This window comes from Callionymus lyra, chromosome 5 (genome assembly GCF_982586985.1).
Source record: "Callionymus lyra chromosome 5, fCalLyr1.hap1.1, whole genome shotgun sequence".
NCBI classification, from domain to species: Eukaryota; Metazoa; Chordata; class Actinopteri; order Syngnathiformes; family Callionymidae; genus Callionymus; species Callionymus lyra.
In genome coordinates, this window is record NC_141822.1 from 9,855,531 (window position 1) to 9,869,382 (window position 13,852).

General features: G+C 37.7%; 1 protein-coding gene across 1 annotated transcript in view; it reads left to right on the forward strand.

Annotated features, from left to right (window-relative positions):
- Positions 1-13,852, forward strand: part of astn2 (astrotactin 2) — a 407,558-nt gene that overhangs the window by 193,200 nt on the left and 200,506 nt on the right. Inside the window, exons 8-9 of the mRNA XM_087790735.1 lie at positions 10,023-10,107; positions 12,417-12,491. Of these exons, the coding sequence (XP_087646861.1) occupies positions 10,023-10,107; positions 12,417-12,491 (160 nt within the window). The remainder of the gene's footprint in view (positions 1-10,022; positions 10,108-12,416; positions 12,492-13,852) is intronic.

Sequence of the window (13,852 nt, forward strand, 5' to 3'; positions counted from 1 at the left end):
TACCTCAACTGGGCTGAATACATAATGTCAAAGGGCCACATGTGGCCCCCGTGCAAAGAATAGTGATTACTGAAAAATTAGAAATATATTTTAAAATTCAACAAGAAAATAAAATAAAATTCCAATTTTTATTTGTTTTTTTTAACCGTTAAAAGCTGATTTATAATCAACAGAACATTGAGCTGAAGTTCTTGATTTGATTTTCTCGCAGATTTTGAGATCATAGCTGGAACAACTTTTCATTCCTTTTTTTTCTTTCCGTTCTTCACCCGTGTTTCCTCCTCCCCCACTTCAAAATCATATCCGTTAGTCCGCTTTGCCCCTCGCATTTATTTTTCACTTTTCAAGTATTCTATTCCTGATCTGTAATTGCGCTGGAGAGTGTTGCATCACTTCAGGGCCACCTCGTCCAATCAGTCACCGAATTAAAAAGCCTCTTGAAATAACAACAACTTTCTATTATTGTTAATTTCCCTCTGCAAACACACACTCTCTGGAACGTATGTTTGCTCACCCGAGGTGAACCGCCTTCACTCCGGCGTACTTTATTACTGTGGCAACAATGTGGTGAGCCCGTGATACGGCGCGTTAACGTCTAAATCACGTCGAGGAGGTGACAGTTCCATATGATGAGGGGGAATGTGTGGCTTTTATGGAGAAACACTGCAGCAAAATCACAGCTTTACACGCGTGAAAACATCTGCTGTCGAAGATGTTTGGTTCGAAGTGTTGCTCTCCTTGATAACTACACATTTGTACTGATTAATTATGATATGAAATGATATAACTATTTATTAATAACCGTGGAGTTCAGAAAAAAACTGATCTGTTAAGTGCTTAAAATGTATAATTGCGTGTCATTATTTCTCAGTTATTTCTTAAGAATGTACAGATAAATGAATATAAGTGTCTCAAACTACATTTAGAAATAAAACTACATACATTTTTTTCATATAGGCAGCACTTTACTATTAGCTGCAGGTAGTTTCACTTTCAGACATAATATATTTACACAGAAAAATGATACGGGGGGGCGGGACTATAAATAATTGCTTTTTCCTGGGCAGTGCTTGTAAAACGACAGTAAACTAAATAAATATTTAAGAAACATGAACAGTCATTATTATATTGGAGTCATCTGCTTTTATAACCTCTTTATCAAACATATTTTAATTGTCCCTTAGAACTAATGGTGCCTAAGCCCCATTTGCTTCTGGGCCACAAACTAAAATAAATTATTATTAGTATCTGAAATGTGTTTTGTTTTGACAATAAACATAAAATTAGCTTGTTGCTCTTGACGTTGGTTAAGGTCAATTTTATTAAAACATAATGACTCCGTAAACAAGTGAAAATGAGTGAAATACAAACTCTGAACGATTTTTTTTTTTTTTTTTAACTGTAGGTCAGTCAGACCCCTGCCTTAAATTTGAATTGATTTAACCCTTGCGTTACCTCTGGGTCAAGGTGACCTGGTGGCCCGTAAATAAAAATAAATGGGTTTGAGGTATCCCTTGTGTCGGCTTGAGGTCAAAATTAACAACCTTCTTGGATTCCATAAATACATATGCAGTGGTGGAGGTCGTTCATCTGGACCCAGAAGCAAGACAGGGATACCTCAAAAACATTTTGTTTTGGGGTGTTTGCGTCACTGTGCCCCCGAAACAATGCAAGGGATAACTCAAACACATTTGCATTTTTCCGGGTCACACTGACCGTAAAATAACAAAAGGGTTGTAAATGTTTTCGGCGTCAAAGAACAAAGTAAAGATGAGTTTTCTTCATAATAATAATAATAATAAATAAAAATTAACAATACAAATAATAAATAAAAATAAAAAAGAGTAGAAGTTTCTATTTGTCTTGTTAAAAATAGTGTAAACCCGTCAATAATCTTCAGAGTAAATAAACATTCATTATAAGACAGTTTTTGTTGAGGTCTAATACGGATCAGAAGCATGAAAACAAGGGCAAGTAATAATAATAGTAATACTTGAAATACATTATACAAAAAAAAAACGATTTGATAATCCCGTGAATCTTAACCATTGCCTTTAAAAATGTAATAAATTATTTAAAGGGTAAAAATGTCTTCAACTAGTTGTTGGAATGCAACGGATTCGTTCGAGAATCTGCATCATCCGTTTCTATCTTTTTACTCTCCGCACATGTTCAAGCATGAAAAACTCATATATTGAATCTGCCCAGGGTCATGGGATTGAATTCTCCATATAAATTGTGTAACAAGCTTGGATATGTTTCAAGGGAAACAATAACATTCCCCGTGCTTCCCTGCTAACACCATGAACCTTGAAATGTAAAAAATCAGCCCTTCAGCAGCTGCTAGACTAGAAATGAAATGGTTTTATTCTGTGGAAAAAAAAGGACAAAACGCGAATGGGAAATGATTTGTGTTTGGCTGGTTGACGAGTGTATAAGTGAAAGACAATCGTGACCTTTCTTTTTCATCATGGTCATCATTTCGAGTGCTATTGAATACACAGATGAATTTAAGGACCCGTGACCGCGGCTGTCATCAAATGGCTATTACAAAAACTGCAGGTGATCACCCCAAAAATTAGGACACTGGCGAGAAGCGTAACCTTTTTCATACCCAATTTGACACAGATCTGTTGGTGGGTAGCGCAGAAAATGGAAGTCGTGAGGCTGACTTTTAAATGAGTATACGTGAGTTAAAAACTGAACAAAAAAACGAGGTAAACATTGCCTGAGAGAAAAAAATATTTACTGATTAATGAATGCTAATGACTCGTATCTGTTGACAAACAACCTCAGGCAATTAGCCGCGAGCATTTTTTTAAACTTCAACTTCAACTCAAACTTCTAAGGAATATTTTCTACAGATAACCTGAACTAACAAAGAAAAAAAAAAGATGTATTTACTTTCCACTATTTGATTTGTCTTTCGTCAAATACCTTTCGTTATTAGGCTCACCCGGATGACGGGATTGCAGTGAGGAGGAGAAAACTAATCCATTTTTCTTCCTTTGAAAGTCGGAATGACTAATGGCTATTTGCGTGACTGGACTAATGACTGGCTGAAGTCCCTTCATCAATGGTTATTTTTGTTATGGTACGAAACCATGTGGAAAAATAAAAAAATACATTTATTATACAATATTTTTTCGGTTGTAGATGTAGACTTGTAATTTTAAGAATCCTATGGAATAAAAATAATAAAGCATGTCCGTGTCATCTACAACATTTCTATTCACTCGGTTTTGACGCATTTACTCTAAAAATTAAAATAAAACATTACAAATGGTTTAACTGCATCTAAAATAGTGGTAAGTGCTGTTTTTCCTGGTGTTTATTTGTAATGTGTTGTATTAAAAATGAAAAAGTAGGTTTTAATTTAAAGTCAAAACTGAGAAACCTATACACAAAGTTAAATATCCCTTTTTTAAATGTATAATGTTACTGGAACAAAAGTAGTTTTCTGATTTATCATCACATTCAACACAAGCGAACACATGTATTGTATGAAACCAACCTGTCGTTGTCTCACAGTCTCTTAAAAATCATCCACATATACTCATTCCACAACCACTATACAGGTATTGTAAATATTTAAGATTTTTTGTTTGGTATTATCAATAGTACAGAGCCCTGGAGGTGGACATGAATAAAAGTTATTTAAGTAAGTCCCTCATCATGACCATGTTTTGAACTTTTTACTTTATAAGTTCTCCGTCGTCTGAAATCTGAGCGAATGAGATGTTACAAGAGCGGAGTCGCTTATGATGTAATAAACCAGATGTAATTACGCCCCACTTTGTTTATACAATGAGTCCCTTGGATATAGAGACTTATTGGATTGATAACATGCAGTGACAAACAAGAATATTTCAATGAAAAAATTGTTTTGCACAAACAGACAAACACACTGATGAGTACAATGGAGGTCCAACATCTATTTAAGAACACTTAAATCTACACATTAGTTGAACTTTAAGTGTTGAGAACTGGGGCGTTGAATCACAAGATTTAAAAAATACATTTATGTCACATGTGGAGCTCTATACATGACTAACATTTTCTTTTAAAAAATGGAAAACATCCTAAAAATGCTTTTTTTTTAAATTTAAGTTATGCTCATAAAGTTGTTGTTCCATCTATCATGCAACTAAAATCATTTAGCTGTGCTTTTACTAAACAAATAAAAAAACAACACATTGTAATCAGTTTTCCTTTCTGACTGATGTAATCTGTTGTAATACAGTTCCACTTGAATTCTATTCATAGAGCTCGGCGTTTAATTACCAGTGAGGCCATTCAAATTTACAACCGGGCCACAAATAACCACAAAATTCAGTGGCGTCCAAATAAAACAATAACCCGCAGACTCTATTAAAATGTAACTTTTGCAACGATCAATGAGCCACTCCATAAACAACCGGCCCAAACGCGGCACATCGAGCACATTAAAAAAACGTCCGAGGCCTCCCAAGAAACGCCACTGTAACTGCAGCCAAGAGCACTCATTGAGAAGTTGTAGGTCGTATTTAATGCCCTTAGAATAACAACTCCCCGTCCTCTCCCTGTTTGGCATTATCGCCACTCGTCTCTTACATTTTCAAGGAGCTTTATTTGCTAATACCGGCCCACTCCTTCTGTAAGTAAGTGCCACAATCACCTTTTGTCTGCTACAATTGGTATTCTTTGAGAACAAGTCTCCTCCTACACAGTATCAAGCCTTTAAACGGAGAGCAGGCTGCGGCATGGAGCGACGTGGCAGATAAACTGCTGCACATTATTTCATAAAAACCTCCTTCATATCGTCGATCTAAACCTAATTTCAGCGTAAAGTGGTTCGGTCGTGTCATGGTTTTTTAATTCTGGAAGATCTGCAGGTAGCCGTCAACTCCCCCCCTCCCCCATTCATAACTACGGAGATTTATGACGATATAAATCAGATTTTATAGCCTTCGCTAAGACTGTGTATAGTTTAATGTTGCCTTAAATCAACTTGTCGTCATTCAAGCAAACAGGCTCGGAAAATACAGACTCGGAGAGGACTAGATGTCTCGACTAATGGAGCTGTTTATACCCCTTGTATTTATTTGATAACTGTTCTGACCTCGACATTGTCCCCGGGGGGCGTAGAGCCAACTCCACTTGTTGTCAGGGTTCCACCCTGAATTCCTTGCTTGAACCACAATCCAAAATGAAATACCCTCACCAGGCTAGCGTATCTTATCTGGTGCAATACCGGTTCTGATGCTGATACCTTAACCTCGATCCCAGTTCCTAGACGATCATTTTTAAACTATTAACAATTTTAACCATAAGAAAATGACATTACACATCATAAAAACCTTTAATTAGATGTTTCAGTGTTGGTAGATTTCCATCTTCAAGAAAAACTGAATTTTCAGTGCAATGGGAAACTATAAACTTGTCAGTTTTTCCATGGACAAATCCAACAATATTCAAGTGTTGATCACACGTAGGTCCTGAAAGAAGATGCATGTTTTGATACTCGGTAATTCCGAAGCATTCAGGATTTTGTCACAAAAGAAGTAAGTATGATACCCAGCTCTACACCAGTCACTGTGTATTTTTTATGGAGATTATGCTACACTTTTTTGCACATCAATGATCCGTATTTACCACTTTTTACATTTCATATAATACATTAATTAACAATGACCATCTTTTTTTTTTTATATCACAAATGACAAATAAATACAATATAGCATAACTTTACTACAGTAAATTAAAAATAAAAAACACATCTTGGAGAACAAAACACCACATAAAACACCAACTATAAAACACAAACCATTCTAATCCAAGATCGAGACAAAAAGGCGACACCTAGGCACAGACTACAATCCCTAGATAACTTCTTCAACTCGACTCTGCATTAAAGCGATAGTTCACCGATAATTCAGATTCCTCTCACTTTTATACTCACCCTGATGTCACTAAAAGCTGATGAATTTTCAGATAAATCTGTTCCTTTTCAGAGTTATAGACAACATTTTTGTTCATTTTAATGTAGTGACCAGAGCTGAGTTTTCGTCGTCCTCTTCCTCGTCCAAAAATAAACAGTTAAAACATCCAAACACCTCCATACTGCTCGTCTGTAACGACCCTGTTGTTGTGCCACCACGACAAGAGGACCCGTTCCCCCCAAAAAATAAACAAGTCTACATTTCTGAGCTTGTTTGAAGCAGAAGCTAAAAGGCTAACTCAAACAGGAAACACTCCGGGTAAATATCACAAGGGCTTCCAGTGTAGATTCTACACTGTCTACACTGGGAGCTCTTGAGATATATTGACCTGGAGTATTTCCAGTATGTTGAGTGACCTATAATTTTAAGAATATTTTGATGGTATCCCAGGTCTGCACCAGGGCTTCCCCACAATCGGAAACACCTGGAGTACCTCACAAATAATGTATCCAGGCGTTATCCTAAAAAGTATGCTCCAATTGGCTTTTCTTGATGCTACACACTGAGTTTCTTCCATATGACTGAGCTCCTTACCCTCCAAAGTAGAGTCCAGACGCACTTCTATGAAAGCTTTAGCTGCTTGCCTACACATTGACTTTTTTGTTCTTTTGGTCACCACCCAAGGCTTGAGAGAAGAATCATAGTGCGATTGGTTAAAATGGCTTTTCCTTTTGGTTAAGCTCTAAGAGATCTCTTCTCTGAGATGGTATAATACATTATTCTACTGCAAGTTGCCACCCTGAAAAAGGGCTCACTGTAGTCATAAAGGGATGGAGATGATCAGCAAACAATGCTCAAACAATGTTACCCTGAAGTCTGGTCTTTTTGTTAAATCATTTAGCCTCAGTTTTCCTCAGGCTGGGGTCTTGGTATTTTGCTTCTGTAGTGTGTTGTACCTTCAGAGATGTACTGTTGTCTTTGTATCTTCCCTAAAACAAAGACAAAAAAAAGACATTTTCGTTTGACACAACCACAGCCAACTAAATATTTTCTATTTGCCAGAAAATTTTCTGTAATACTTTGAGATGGTTGTACATGTAAATGGTAGTAGATCAGCAGTTATGCCATACATTATTAAACAGGTCTTTTGCAAAAATAAAATCCCTTTTTTACTCAATTGGTTTAAACATCTGCAAGTCGTCTCAACTACGTGTCCATTTTCCACCATGTGTTCGACTGATTTTGAATTTGTGCTGAAAATAGAACAGATGTGCCTAATAAAGTGACTGATGAAAGTGATCGGCAATGAAAGGGTGATCAGTGAAAAGTAAGTTCGCTCTACCGTCTCTATCTTAAAGAGCTGTGGTTGCGCACATCAAACTGCCACCTGGAAGCGCAATCCGGCTTTGTTGTTTCTTTTTTAACTACATCCTCCGACTGCATCGCCTCACAAGTGATTTTTAAGCCTATAAACTCAAAGCCAGTAAATAATTGAACAGTCGGTGATAAAATGTGAACGGTGTCGCCATGGTGGGCGATTCTTCCAGCGTAATGACTCTATAAAGGGTCAAGAGAGCTATAGAACGACATTTATTTTGCAGGCAGCTTGAATATAAAATGGCTATATATTAGACCCCCTAACCATAATATGCTTATTATTGATATAAACATATTATTTTTTATAAGAAGCCTGTTGAGTGTTTGAGTACAATAGAACAAAACTGTTTGATTTGTGTGAATCTGATATTGTTTGATAGAAACACTGTTTTTCTTATTATTAAAAAACGAGAGTTCTTATTAAAACATGTTTCATTTACATTGTATAATGATGATTATTTAAACACAAAATGTAAGTTATTATAAAGAGAAGACCAGGAATCCTCAGGGTTGCACAGCAAAAGGCTGCGTGAGTTGATCACATTTAGCTGAGGTTGCACCCGCCAATGTCAAGGGGCAGAAACAACCATGACTAGAACTAACAAATTAAAAGTCGTAGTGTTGTGTCCAATCATGAAACTGTCCAATGGTCAGTGGGCTGGGACGACATCTCTGATCCCTTTATACCCTCTTTTCATAGGTCTGTATCAAGTCAACTGAAGCTTAGCGGATTTCTAGAATTGTCCTTGAAGAGGCAAAAACAAAAGAACAACTAGAGTGGCCAAATGAATCAACTAACTCAAATGATTTTCCAGAGATGGAACAAGTCCCATCATGATAATGTTTGGTGTTATTACTTCATAAAGTCCCCCCCGTCTCCAATTTGTTGGAGTGGGCGGGGCTTAAGCACATCTTCTAATGTGTGTGAAAATAGAGACACTGATGATACAATAGAGTCCAACATTTGTTTAAGACTCACTTAAATCCTCGCATTGGTTGAACTTTAAATACGTAAGGGAAACGAGAAGAAACAAAGACCGGCGGAATGTCCTTTAAACATTACGACTTGTTGTAGTCAACACTTGCCAATGAGGTGATCACAATACACAAGTAGTCCAAGATTGTGCGGAACTCCGAAGAAAAAGGGTCAAGAAGCAAATTGATGAAGTGACATGCATTTCCAGTTTCTGCAACTTAAAAACCGCTACTCCTCTCAGCCCGGAGGAGTTCTACTCGGATCCCCTCCCAGTTGACATTGCTTCTTACCCCATCACTGAGAGAAAGCCGATCTGCCCTGCAGAGAAAACTACTATCGACCGCTTGTAACCGTTGTTTTGTTCTTTTGATTACTACCCATCGTTGATAACCATAGGTGAGGACGGTATACAGAGAAGTTCCTCTTTTGGCTTAGCTCTCCTTTAACCACCACAGATCGGTGCATCATCCCCATAACTGTTGATGTTGAGAATACCTATACTGATCCCGATAGCTTTGCTTCAGTGCTGGTTTCTAATCAAGTTTGTTTTTTTTTATCTATACTAATGTTACAAAATAAATTAAAGACTAAAATACACATAGTACACATATTGAGTTTTGAAGTAAAAAATAAGACAAAAGAATCTGATGTTCACTGCATTTGTCACTTATCAGTTGTTGTTGTTGTTTTTTTAAAGAAAAATCCACATGTTATCAAGTTTCGATCACTCATGGGTATCTTAATTTGGCACTGACACAATATTAACCAATCAGAAGCAACAAAAGGCAAGTCTATCTGTCATTGCGGCACCACTTGTCTGACGCCGTCAATCGGGATTCTTTACTCTTAAGTCAAACTTACATCTGGAGAGTTCTTGCTAAACTTTACGGTAAGTTCCCCAAACGCCATTAATAGGAGGAAATAAAGGCTCGGCTTCCAAATTAAGAGCATTGAATCAGCTGCGTGTTCCTTGTAATCCTTTACTATCACGGTCATACTCTATACTGTTTAAATCCACATTTGCTAATCCTTTTTTAATTATTTATTAGTTCATTCATCTTTTTCTATATCCATTGATTGTTTAAAACCAATTTAGATTTTCAGGCTATTGAGGGATGATCATTAAATATGGCAGGTTAAAGATTTTGAATACATAACTTTAAATAAATTGATTGTTCAAACATAATATTTCAGCTATGACTCTTATGTCGATGTCAAAGGCGACAGGTTTATGATGTTATAAATTGATATTTATCCACAATCGATGACTGTCATAGATCTAGAAGATGTAGACTAATATTCCACAACATATCACAAACATTCAATATAGACTTGTTGAGAAATTATTAATTAAAACACGTATTTAAAAAATAAATCTGTTGAGATTAGATCAGTAGCCAATTGAATAAGTTTCCCTTTCGGGTTTATATACTTGTAATTCTGACACTAAAGCAGTCAATGCTTCACTAACCATGATTATGCATGTCACTGGTAATTTTGGTCGGTTATGATGGTTACACCAAGTGGCTGAAAACTTTTACATCAGTACGTCCTGGTAAACATCGTACGACACTCCTTCATTGTGCCACACTGACGTCTCAAATTGGTTTCCTCACAACTGTATAAACGGACGCCTGTGTAATGAATGAGCCGACCAAGCTTATTCCCATTCTAATCCATGCCGTCGCTGACAATTAAAACGCAAACTCCTGACACTCTGAACCTTCTTTTCTCCCTCTCTGTCTCAGGAGAGTGCAGCTGTCATGACGGTTATTCCCCAGATCCCGTCCACAATCATCTCTGTGTTCGCTCCGACTGGGGTCAAAACGAGGGGTGAGTCCGAACGTTCTCCGTCCATTCAACGTGAACGACCCCGTCGTCTCCGTCCGTCTGCATTAGTTCTGGTTATAAACGAGGGTGAATCGTTCACGCCGGAGATTATCAGGAAAGGATGCGCGTGACTCAATAAAATCAAAAGGTGTGAAAAATCAATCTAAACTTTTCTCTCGTGGAATAGTCGCCCGTGTTGTAGGATATATGCAATTTGGAGCTAACGGACTAAAACATGGACGAGGAGAGTCATTTAAGTGAAGGCAGTGTTCAGAAGAGGGGGGTGGGGGGTAAAGAGGAGAAGATGGAAAAGGCAGGAGGGGAGGTAATAACTGCTAACTGCAGGGAGGTCACGAGACAGCCGTGGAGAAGGAAGAAAAAAACGGGAAACCGAGTTGGAAGGAGAAAAGTTGGGACGAAAACACTCATTTGACTTTGCTCGACAATGAGCCGGGCGAGTGTCAATGCGTCATTATAACGACTCTGAGAGAAGTTTCACAAATTTGTTCCGTTCTAATTGAAGGAAAAGCGTCAGACCGGGACTGCTTGTCAGGATTAATCTCCCCACTCCCTGGACCGAAACTCTATGTAGTTTGCTGAAAGAAAGATTGTATAACCAGCTCTTTTTCAGGAATTAAAGATGAGAGTTAAGATTAGTATTGCTTTACTGTTACACAAAAGTATTGTAATAACTGCTTTACAATTGTACACAAAGAAAAATAATACGGAATAATTCATGTAAATGGGGAAATTTAGCTTTAACATCATTTTCTAACGGCTGATACATGGTAGGAAATGGCTAGATTAGCAAGAAAAATACTATATATAATTGATGTTTGATATAATATAAAGAGAAAGAGAGAGTAGGGCTGGAACTGTGTAGTGGAAAAAGTGCCAGAAAAATGAAAGTTTAACAGCAATTCAAGGTGCAGTGCAGTGGTTAGCACCAGTGATGGGCCAATATCAGTAGAACGATGAGATGATTTATTCAAATAGTTGCTTAGAGATTACAACAAAGAGCGCCATCTATTGGGCTCCAAAAACAAAGACAATCAACAGAAATAATATAAGAACAAAACATGTAAATTGAGTATATTCAGCTTTATTTAAGTCGACATAGTTTTCTTATATCTGATACACAGTAAGGAGTGTCTAGATTGGCAAGAAAAAGTATATTACATTTATTTTTTCTATACTGTCAATTAAGATTTTGTTTCAGCATTTCAAAAGTTTTTAAAGTAGAACATTTACCACATCAAATGAATCCTACATCCGGTCTGAACGATCAACTCGGCTCTGAACAGCCGTAGTCAGTGGAATCAAAACAGATGGTCTTGGTTTTTGAATGTTGATGCTGCAAGCTACTGCTAAGGTCCTGTTAAACTTTCCGATGCTTCCAAAATATCTTTTTATTACTTTAATTCAAAAGTTCATTTAACAGGAATCAAGTAATCAGAAAATGTTGAAAGCATTTACAAGACTGTATAAAAAAGCTTTAAAGTAAACAAAAAAAATCAAAACTAAGATCTCAGAATAAGTTCAGTTACTCTACAACTGGTACAAACTGACAATGACTGAACACAAACTGGGTCTAAAATGAACAGAGACGGGTTAAAATAATTGAGGTAATGAGCAGACTGGTCACGTGACGGGTCATGTGATTGATCACGTGGCGGGAATATGGCAAACACAAATAGACAGACAGAGCATATGGCATGCAATATCGAAAAAAAGCCCAGCAGGGGAAACAAAACTAGTACTGTGTCTCAAATCGCATACTTCTCTTAGTGCACTGGAGGTTAGTATGCATCAGGATAGTGTACGTACTACTATTTAACGATGATTTCAAACAGCTGTAGGAACACTATCGACACATTTTGTTTGGATCAAGATATACGAGAAACAAAATATTCTCGAGATATTTACGCCGAAGACAAGTCATCCTCCTACTGTTGCTGAAAATGCACCTGAAAATGCACTCCATTGATTTGAGACACAGCTCAAGAGTCCAACCCTCAACCCTGACAGTCTGGTCTTAAACAATTGTTTTGTAGCAAGTTTGATAAGAAGTTTATTTTTATCATTTTGAGTTAAAATCAAATATAGATTAACAACTTTACATGTTGATAATGAATCGTGATCATTTACTCACTTTAAATCTTGTAAAAAGAACAAAAATTGTATTATATTCACATGTTTTTATGTGAACAAACTCTGAACATGTGGAGTCAGCACTTCTATATATATATATATCTGTTTTATCTTCATTTGTAAGAGGTGAAAACGCTCACAGCTGTTCTCTCCCGACACAGTCCATGGCCGTACGAACACTTGGAGAAAGGCTATGACCTAGTTACAGGAGAACAGGCCCCTGAGAGGATATTCAGGTGAGTGCATTATTTCTTACTGACATCTGTGAGCATCAAATCCACGTCTACTTTTTCTTTTTCGTGTGTGTGTTTGGTGAAGGGATTGTTGTGGGGGGGAGAGGGAGAGATTGGAGTCCCCACTTGAGGGGAACCAAACCAACAACCTTGTGGTAGGACGGTCAGCCCAGGGGGCAGTCCTGCTTTCAAATGCTTTTACTGCCATTTTTGCTCCATGTTTCATTCGTGATGGGATTATTGTGTGTGACATCTGAAGGAGAGTCGGGGCCAAATCCACCTTCACCAAATAGCTGTTGCCCACTATGTGATTATGAATTATAAAGAAGAGAAATGGTCGTCGCACAAGTCTCTCGACTGTAGCACTTTTCTGTTGCGTTTTCCACCAGCACGATACTAACAGAACTTTATATCATATGACAAATGAATGTAACATTTGAAACTCAGTATAAATATCTAGGATGGATGGATCAATAGATGGATGGATAGATGGATGGATGGATAGACGGATGGATTAAATGATAGTTAGATGGGTGGGTGGGTGGATGAATGGATGGATTAATCGATGGATAGATGGATGGATGGATGGATGGATTAAACGATGGATTGATGGATGGATGGATAGATGGATGGATGGATGGATGGATGGATGGATGGATGGATGGATGGATGGATGGATGGATGGATGGATGGATGGATGGATGGATGGATGGATGGATGGATGGATGGGTGGATTAGTCGATAGATGGGTGGATGGATGGATGGATTAAACGATAGATGGGTGGGTAGGTGGATGAATTGATGGATGGATGGATGGATGGATGGATGGATGGATGGATGGATGGATGGATGGGTGGGTGGATTAGTCGATAGATGGGTGGATGGATGGATGGATTAAACGATAGATGGGTGGGTAGGTGGATGAATTGATGGATGGATTAAACGATAGATGCATGGATGGATGGATTGATTAATGGATGGATGGATGGATTAAATGATAGATGGTGGATGGATAGATGGATGGATTAACCAATATATGCATGGATGGATGGATGGATGGATGGATGGATGGATGGATGGGTGGGTGGATTAGTCGATGGATGGATGGATGGATGGATGGATGGATGGATGGATGGATGGATGGATGGATGGATGGATGGATGGATGGATGGATGGATGATGGATGGATGGATTAAACGATAGATGGGTGGGTGGGTGGATGGATAATCACTCAAAAACACAATGAGATAAGATCAAGCTGCGTTTTTCTTCTTGAGGTTCAAACATGTTGTTTGTCTGGCAATAAAGCAGCAAAGCATGATGGTCAATATTTTCTGAATAATTTTCGGTGACTTGAGTAAGTG